Source organism: Auxenochlorella protothecoides (assembly GCF_000733215.1).
Source record: "Auxenochlorella protothecoides strain 0710 unplaced genomic scaffold scaffold77, whole genome shotgun sequence".
Lineage (NCBI taxonomy): Eukaryota > Viridiplantae > Chlorophyta > Trebouxiophyceae > Chlorellales > Chlorellaceae > Auxenochlorella > Auxenochlorella protothecoides.
Window position 1 is genome coordinate 47,239 of NW_011934370.1, and position 8,404 is coordinate 55,642.

At 70.4% G+C, this 8,404-nt stretch overlaps 3 protein-coding genes across 3 annotated transcripts in view; 2 read left to right on the forward strand and 1 right to left on the reverse strand.

Moving 5' to 3' along the window:
* F751_5947 (Polyphosphoinositide phosphatase) overlaps positions 1-1,413 on the forward strand; it is a gene marked incomplete at both ends in the record, with an annotated part of 5,024 nt that extends 3,611 nt beyond the window's left edge. The window contains 2 exons of the mRNA XM_011402597.1: positions 816-955; positions 1,398-1,413. Of these exons, the coding sequence (XP_011400899.1) occupies positions 816-955; positions 1,398-1,413 (156 nt within the window). The remainder of the gene's footprint in view (positions 1-815; positions 956-1,397) is intronic.
* A 262-nt stretch (positions 1,414-1,675) lies between these two features.
* F751_5948 (Sporulation protein RMD1) lies at positions 1,676-3,116 on the reverse strand (the record flags this gene model as incomplete). The annotated part of the gene is made up of 4 exons (XM_011402598.1): positions 1,676-2,175; positions 2,443-2,515; positions 2,629-2,769; positions 2,976-3,116. The coding sequence occupies 4 exons, from the start codon at positions 3,114-3,116 to the stop codon at positions 1,676-1,678; spliced, it is 855 nt and encodes a 284-aa protein (XP_011400900.1).
* Positions 3,117-4,190: 1,074 nt separating this feature from the next.
* The window catches only part of F751_5949 (hypothetical protein), a gene marked incomplete at both ends in the record, with an annotated part of 4,929 nt that continues 715 nt past the window's right edge, over positions 4,191-8,404 (forward strand). The window contains 10 exons of the mRNA XM_011402599.1: positions 4,191-4,376; positions 4,492-4,870; positions 5,036-5,244; positions 5,335-5,631; positions 5,759-5,905; positions 6,089-6,200; positions 6,366-6,958; positions 7,494-7,718; positions 7,827-7,865; positions 8,128-8,192. Of these exons, the coding sequence (XP_011400901.1) occupies positions 4,191-4,376; positions 4,492-4,870; positions 5,036-5,244; positions 5,335-5,631; positions 5,759-5,905; positions 6,089-6,200; positions 6,366-6,958; positions 7,494-7,718; positions 7,827-7,865; positions 8,128-8,192 (2,252 nt within the window). The remainder of the gene's footprint in view (positions 4,377-4,491; positions 4,871-5,035; positions 5,245-5,334; positions 5,632-5,758; positions 5,906-6,088; positions 6,201-6,365; positions 6,959-7,493; positions 7,719-7,826; positions 7,866-8,127; positions 8,193-8,404) is intronic.

Here is an 8,404-nt window from a genome sequence, read left to right on the forward strand (position 1 = left end):
TGTCGCTCTCCCCCCCGGCCGTGGGGAGGGGCGGCTGGAGGATGGATCCTGGCTGGCCTCCCCGCTCCGCAGCCGGCGCCGGCGCCGCCGTTGCGCCGCCCGCCCAAGCTGGAGTCCTTTGACCGCCTGTTCAGCGCCCCCTCCGCCGCCCTTCACCCCGTCCGGCTGGTGGCGCCCGCTGCGGCCCAGCAGCAGCCCGGCCTCGAGGCGGCCGCGGGCGGCGCGGTGGCGCGCGTGCTCCCGGCCTGGCTGTCGCCGCGGCGCGTGGCGACCCCCGACTCCCCGACGACGCCGCAGGCGCCGGCGCCAGCGACGCCGCGCCTGCCCGCCGGCCGCGCGCCCCCAGCGGGTCGCTCTCGGCGCGGACCAGCCCGCAGGCCTCGCCCACGCCGCCGAGGCGCCTCGTGCGCAGCAGCAGCGCGGGGGCCGGCGGCGCCATCGCCGCGTGGTCCCCCGGCGGGGCCTGGGGCGGGGCGGACGCCTCCCCACCCCGAGCCCCTGCGCCGCTCGCCGGCCTGCGCCGCGGCGAGACGGCGCCGGAACACCACGTTCTGGGCCTCCTGGCCCGCGGCGAGGCGGGACCGGGGGAGGGCACGGCACCGGCGGCGCCGTGCCCGCCCCCAGACTACGGCAACGCTGGCCTAGCGGCTGCTGGCGTGCTGGAGGCCTGGGACGCGCTGTGGGCCGCCCGGCCGGCGGCGCCGCCGTGCGGTGGGCACGCGGCGGCCGCCGCGGACTTGCCGGGCTCCCGCCCAGCCGACGCGCCGCACGGCGCGGCGCGCCCCCACCCCGCACTCCCCCTGGACCTGGGCCAGGTGCTGTGGGGCGCGGAGGCCGTGCGCCACGGCCTCGACTCGCTGGGCGTCTCGCCCGGCGTGGCGGCCTGGTGGGCGGGCGACCAGCTAGCAGTGCTGGTGCAGCAGGGCCTGACGCTGCGCGCGGGGCTGGCCCAGGAGTCGGAGCGGTGGCGCGCCCCCGTGCCGCCCCCGCGCGACGCGGCAGGCGGCGGCGCCGTGGCGCGCGCGGTGGACGCGGGGCTCGCACCGCCTCGCCCGCTCCTGGCGTGACGGTGCACCCCGAGAAGGTCGGCCCTTGCGGCGGCGCGGCTCGCGCGTTATTTGGGATGGACCGCATCGTGTGAGGTCCGTTGGCACCCGCACCCACATGGGCTGCTTGCTGGATTTCCATCCCCGGTGTTCATCAGGCCAGTTGCAGCGACGACACCCAAGTGTGAGGGACGCATTGCGCCTCCTGTCGTCGGCCCCTTTCCTCCACACTACCCTTGAGACTCCCCTTCACTCACCAACACAGTTGCAACTTTTTGCCTCGCCCATGCTCAAGGGCCTCCACCTTGCAAGGAGCCCCTCCCCTTTGCACAAACTGCTCCCCAACGATAGCGCCATCCACAAATGAACATTGTCTCATGATGTGCTGTGCCCCGCCCCATGTTTCTCTGAGGGCACATCATGCGCGGGCCGAACCCCGTCGCCCGCCCTCAATTTTGTACTTGTCCCCGACCCTTGTTCCAACCTGCACTGCCACCCCACGCCTGCTCATGTCCGCTGCCTTGTGACATGACATGACGGACAGATTTGCAGTTGGTGCGAGAAGGGGTGGGAGATGATCCTCGGGAATCTAAAGAGGGAGGAGTACAGCCTCCCAAGCCGCCCTCGGGTCACCCCACCCATCCCAGGATGGAGGCGCACTCGAACAGGCCCACCACCACCTCCACCACGATGAGCCAGATGACGATCCACTCCAGGCGCGCGCCGTGGCCGTTGTTCTGATGGTCCCGCAGCATGTCCAGCATCTCCTGCAGCACCTGGAAGCGCGCGTTCAGCACCTCCACCCGCGCGTCGTACTCGACGTAGTCGCACACGCGCTTGTACAGCGACTGCATGGCATCGGGCGCGGACCAGAAGAACTCGGGCGTGTCCAAGACGGTGGACAGCAGGTTGACCGCGCTCTTCTGCAGGAACACGCGGCCAATGAGCTGTGCGATCTCGCGCCGGCCTAGCCGCACCGACCCCGTGGTGGCCAGGATGACGGGCAGCTCGCGGGTGGACTCCACGATCTCCACCACCCGCTCCTCGTACACGGTGAGCTTGGTGGACTGCGCCAGCGCGTGGCTGATGGACAGCTTCAGCAGGTGGTCTTTAGCCAGGCGGTAGTTGACTGCGGGGTTGTGTGTGTGTGTGTGGGGCGGTCGTGTTGGGGTGCTGAGGGCAGTTGAATTGAGCAAGGGAAGGGAGCGAGGGGTGTTGTGTGTGGGGTGGGGTACAGAAGAAGAGCAGGTTGAGCTTGAGGAGGAGGTGATGGTGCGGATGGGAGGCGAGACGAACAGCTTCAGAAGTGGGGAGGCGGTCCGAATCAGAGAACCTGGGCACCCAGCAACAGAGAAACATGCCCACCCCACGCTCACCACCCCCATCACCCACTCACTCGTGAAGGTGTCGTTCTGGATGTGGGGCTTCTCGTGCACGGTGTAATGAAAGTTGAACTCATCAACCTCGATCTGGGTGGAGGGATGGGGGGAGAGACAGTAGGACAGTGTGACAACACTCGAGAGATTCCCTCTACAGCCACACGGTGCCGCTCTTCAATAAGAAAATCCAAGCTGAAACCCACCTCCTGGGTGGACAGGGGGTCGACCAGGGCTGGCCCGGCCAAGCTCCGAATCACATCCCTCTCCGCAGCCTGGGACAGGCCCCAGCAGACGATGACGCCGTAGTCAAAGTAGAAGACGTCGCCCGTCACCAGTTCGTCGCCCTTTGTGATTCGGCGGGGTGGAGGTACTGGGTGAGTTTCCAAGAGACAGTGGGTCGGAGCAAGAATGACTAAACCTGGCCCACACATGCCAATGGCCCCCTGCCTCCCAGCCATGCAGACCACCAGATGCAGGAAAGCCATAGCTCAATGCAAGCCAGGAGGTGATGCTTCCATAATCACGATCCACATGCCGGCCCACCCCTCACCTCATAGTCCTCATACTGGCCATATAAGACGTCTGGAAAGGTGTGCAGCAGAGCCACACCCCCACGCTCCCTCAGCCGCAGCTCCAGCGACTTCCTGTCCAGGGACTCGGCAATGCAGTAGATGGTGATGCGCCCTCGCATACCTGGCCGCCCATCCACGTCGGGCAGATCCTGCGCGCAGATTAGAAAAGGGTGGGTTTGGGGAGGCTGGCCGCAGGGTCGAAGGGGAGCTTGCATGTCGGCGAGAGTGCACAGGTTCTGTGAAAAGAGCTGTGCGGGCAGGTTGAAAGCAACATGTCAGAGTGATCTACAGCACTCGACAACCTGTCTCATAGAAGAGGCTGGAGCTCATTATGGCTGGCTCCTGGCCCCCAGCGCCACTGCTGGCCTCCACAGCCTCTCCCGCTCACCTCAAAAATGGTGGGGTGCTCGGCAGGTAGGCTCCGCGACAGGTCATCAGGTGTTTGCAGCTCCTCTGGCAGAGAGATGAAGCGCTCTCTACTCCGCCCAGGGGGTGCCGGCTACTCATGGATCAGGAGGGGTGGGGACAAGGGGGGGTAGGTTAACCCTGGTTCACTCCACCCTGCCTTGGCATCCTTGGTCTCTGATCCCCTTGCCGCCTACCCGTACCTGGCCAGGCGCGATGGGTTTTATGGATCCAACATTCGCGAGCCTCTGTGGCCGACGGGGCTCCGCCCCGGATGCAGCTGGCTGGGGTGGCGCTGGGCGTCTATTTAGGGCAGGGGCAGCCGCAGCCCCTGGACGGTCCAGAGGAGATGCAGGGCGATTCGGGATGGGCTGATACCCCAACGCCGGTGCGTTCTTTTTCATCGAGGCTCCAGCTCGTGCAGGGAGCCTAGGGTGTGCTTCTCGGGAAGAGCAGTGGTGCGAGAACCAATCTCGAAGGAGTCCTCCAAATGCTTCAAGTAATATGTATGACGCGATCTTTCATCAGCAGGTTGCAGGGTATGCGTTTCGGGGTTCGCACGCAGGCCACTGCCATATTCTGCTTAAAGACATGTTGGGGTTTTGGCCCAGCGCGCCCGGCTCGGATTCATATCGAGCCGTTCGACCCGGGGCACGCTACAATCTACGAGACAGCTGCACCTCCGGGCTCCTTTTCCCCGAGCTCGACATCGCCCAGCGACACGATCCCTGCTGCGCATCGAGGGATGCAAAAAGTACTCGAGCGCTCGGGAACACAACCACGTTGCGATGGAGCATCCTGACCAGGAATCCGTCGACCCCAACGAGGTGGGACGGCCCCGCCCCGCTGCTGCAAAACGGAGAATGTCTGCCATCGATGGCACCCCCACCCGTCTCCAGCCCAAGCGCAAGGCGAAAGACAGACGGCGCGTCAGCTTCGCCCCCTCCCTGACCTCTGTCCAATTCTTCAACAAGGTGCGGGGGGGCCGTCAGATTTTTCGAACCTCCACCGCCACCTCCGCCAGATGCGACAGCGTTGACACCAAATTGCCCCCTGGCTTCCGAAATGACCTCACATCCACCACTACAGGATGAGGACAACAGCGGCGAGCTCGCCCCCGGCCGGAGCAGGTTTGGGGTGCCAGACATCCCGCAGGGTCCCTGGGAGGACCAGGAGCCCTCCGCCACGGTGACTGCGGAGGTCCCGCCCCCGAGCCCCATGGACGTCAGCATGGAGCTGACAGAGCCCTGGCAGAGGGAGACACAGCCCGCAGATGAGGTGACGGCGAGCGTGCCCTCTCTGGGCGATCTGCTCTCCTCCGAGCCGGATGCCACGGAGAGCATCACCGCCGCCGTCCCGGGCCTGTCCTCCCTCGTCAATGAGTCCCGCGAGGAGGTCGCGCTGACCCAAGCCCCGGAAGCTGGGCCGGTGCCCGACGGCGCAGACATGGATGTCACGCTGCTCGACGGTGAGCTTGCGGGCTGCCGGCGGGCAGGGAGGATCTTTGCAGGGTTGGACCTTCTGGTGGGTGCACCAGCGTGCCTACATCACCATCTTGTGCACCCTGCCTGCAACTGTCGAGACTTGGGGATGCGCCCCCTGCTCTTGACGGGATCCCATTGCCCCTTCCCAGGCCTGGCAGGCGGATCCGGGGCCCAGGGCCAGGAAGAGGAGAGCGTGCAGCCCTCTCCCGGCCTGAGCGAGGATGGGAACGAGCAGGGCCCCGCCCTGGCCTCCAAGTGGGGCTTCAACCCTGGGTGCGAGGACACCATGGATCTCAACCTGGAGCTGCATGGGCGCATGATCATGGGCGACCACACCTACGGCCGCCTCTACGGCGACGTCACGGGGAGCGCCGCCAGCCTGGAAGAGGGGGAGGCCGGGGCAGAGGAGGAGGGTGGCGAGGAGGAGGAAGAGCGGCTCGGCGAGCAGGACGGCGGGGCAAGGCTCGGTGAGCAGGGCGGCCTCTCACCGGAGCGGAACACTGGACTGTCGGCCCCGGATCGTGACCTCGATGCCGGCGCCGGGCGGGCAGAGGAAAGTGATCTGGACAGCATCGAGCCTGCATGCTCCCCGCCCCCGGAGCACCCTCGGTCCCTGGAGGTCTCCCCGACCGCCGAGGAGCGCAGGGCCCTTGAGCCCATGCAGGACGACCAGGTGCCCGCCAGCGAGCCCGTGTGGACGGCCCCGGCCTTCCTGCCGCCCTACATGATGGCCTCCGGCTCCCAGGTGCGGAGGACAGGTGGCATGCAGGCGCTGGGGCTGGGACTGGTGTGGAAATCTGGTTGGGGCACATCGCATTCCTCCTCCGATGTGCACCCAGGACTGACTCACACTTTGCCCGATTCACACACAGGAAGGAGACCGTGCGCAGGCTCACCCGGCCCTGGTGACCAGCCCCGAGCTGACTGGGAGCACGCTGCAGTCACTGGACACGCGGCGCAGCTCCCTGGCGGGGCAGCGCCGCCTGAGCATCACCTCGCGCAGGACCAGCGTGGGGCAGGTGAGCGGGGCCAGGTGTGGAGGGCGGGGCTTTGCTATTCTCACAGGGAAGGGAGGAGTTGTTGGGTTGTTCCTTTGGAGTATGAAAGGCCAGTGAGGACCAGGGACGTGGTGATGGAGAGGCTTTGGTGCGTGCAGGATCGCTGACCCGCTCTGACCTCTGCCACCCTCCTCCCCCCCAAAGGGCGACATGACCGGGGCGCTGCTGCTTGACGACGAGACCGCCAACGGCGGGCGGGACGACACGTCCCGTAGCCTGTCGCACGCTGCGCTGCGGCGACGCAGCGATGCCTCCGGTGCGCGTGAGAGGGCGGGCTGAGGGGAAGGGGGGGCTGTTCCTGTCGGGGGGTGGCAGGCCTGTGCATGCATGGCGCCGGGCGGGGCATCCGCCGCCCAGCCGCCGCAGCCACCCGACCCCGGGGCCCTCACACGAACCCGAGCCTCCCTTCCACCCTCCACAGCCCTGGCGCGAGAGATGACTGAAGGTCTGCTGGCGGATGACGCGCTTTCCAGCCCGGGGCCGGCGGCCGACCTGGCGGGGCTGAACGACCGCCTGGCCCGGCTGGCCCGCGCTCCCCGGGACGCGAGTGGCGTTGGAGCACCGGAGGCCGCGGTCGGGGGCTTCGCCTCCCCGCTGCCCGGTGTGCAGGGCGGCGACGACGACGCGCGGGGGCCGGTGTCCGACAGCCCGGGGGCGTCGGCCGGCCTGTCCCCGGGCGTCGCCACGGCCACGGCCGCGCTGCTCCAGGCGGGGGGGACCACGCGCCTGCTGCTGGGAGCGGCAACCCCGGGGAGGAGGCTCCCCGCCCCCGGCACCGGGACCGACGGCCTGGGCGCCACGGCGGCCCTGCTGCGGGACGACTCTGCTGCCTTGCTGCGGGACGACTCTGCTGCCCTGCTGGACGACCAGGAGCCCAGCCTGTCCGGCTTCGACCCCCCCCCACGACCTCCCCCCCGGCTCGGTCACGCGCCACTGGCAGGCCGCGCGCGGCCTGGAGGCCGCGAGGCGAGGCGCGGTGCCGGGCAGCGAGGCGCCCGAGGCTGCGGCCGGGGGGTGGGGCGGGGGCACCGACCACGAGGCGCCCGCCGCCATCCCCGGCGGGCCCCTGCTCCCGCGCACGCCACTGAGCGGCGGCTGGCCGGTGGCCGGGGAGGGTACGGGGTCCGTCCCTGGCCGGCGCGCCGCCTCGGCGCCACGGCCCCGCGCGGCGTCGGCCACGCCGCTGGGCGCGGGCCCCGGCGCTCGGCCCCTGAGCGCAGGCCCTGGGGCCCCCGTGCCGCCGTCGTCCGCCCACAGCATCCCCGGCGGCCCGCGCCTGGCGCGCACGCCGCTGCGCGATGGCGGCGACCCTGCAGCCTCGGCCCGCGGCACGCCCGCGACCTCCGTCCCCGGCTCGGCGCTGGGGTCCCGCCGCGCGGGCGGGGCGCCGACGCCCTCCTGGTCCGGCGCCGGCGCGGCGGGGGCCCGCAGCGGCACGCCCCGCAGCATCGACGCGTCCCACGGCGACGGCGCCCCGCGGTCCGCGCCGCGCGCCGCGCCCGCGCCGTCCCCGCCGCCGCCGCCCTCGCCGGCGCCCATCACCTTCCAGGACTTTGCGCGGCTGACGGACCTGCGCTTCCTGGACAACCTGCGCCGCGGCACCAGCATCAACTACGCGGACCTGGCGCCCAACGCGCCGCCCGCCGACCTGCGCGGCGCCTACCGCCTGCTGGGCGTGGTGGCCCCCGCCGCGGGCGAGCTGGCGCAGGGCGTGCGCACGCTGGCGGCGGAGGTGGCCGAGCGTCGCGACTCGGCCCTGGCCGCCGAGGTGGCGGTGGGGCGCGCCAACCCGCGCGCGCTGCGCCTGGTGGCGGCGGGCGGGCCGGGCGCGGAGCGGGTGCGCGCCGACGTGGACCTCCTGCGCCGGGTCTGCCGCGCCAAGGCTGTGGCGGTGCTCAAGGACGTGCGCGTGCAGATGGAGGTGAGGGGTCGTGAGGGGGGGGAAGGGGGAGGTTGGGGGCCCGGAGTGGCGTGGAAGCAGGCAGCCGGCGGACTGGGAGGGGGGGGGGGAGCGAGACGGTGAGCAGCATGGCCGGGTGCATGTCTCCACGCCCCGCCGGGCTGGCGGGGCCCGGCCCCGGAAGGCAAGGCCCTCTCACCCATCACGCCGTGCATTGCCCGCAGCGACGCCCCATCCCACACTCGTGCTCACACCCCGAGCGCCCCGCCCCCACCCCGCGCAGGAGTCGCAGTCGACGCGGCTGGCGCACGCGGCGAGCGCGCTGCGTGCCGACTGCGCGTTCGTGCAGTCCAGCCTGGCGGCCATGGACGGGCTGGCCGCCTCGCTGGCGGCGCTGGCGCGGGAGCGCGGCGCGGCCGCGGCCGAGCGCGAGGCCGGGGCGCGGCGGAGGGCGGCGGCGCGCGAGGAGGGCGAGGGCGCGCGGGCCAGCCTGGCGGCCCTGCACGCCGCCAACGCCGAGCGCACGGCGCGGCTGGACGCGGCGCGCGCGGCGCTGGAGG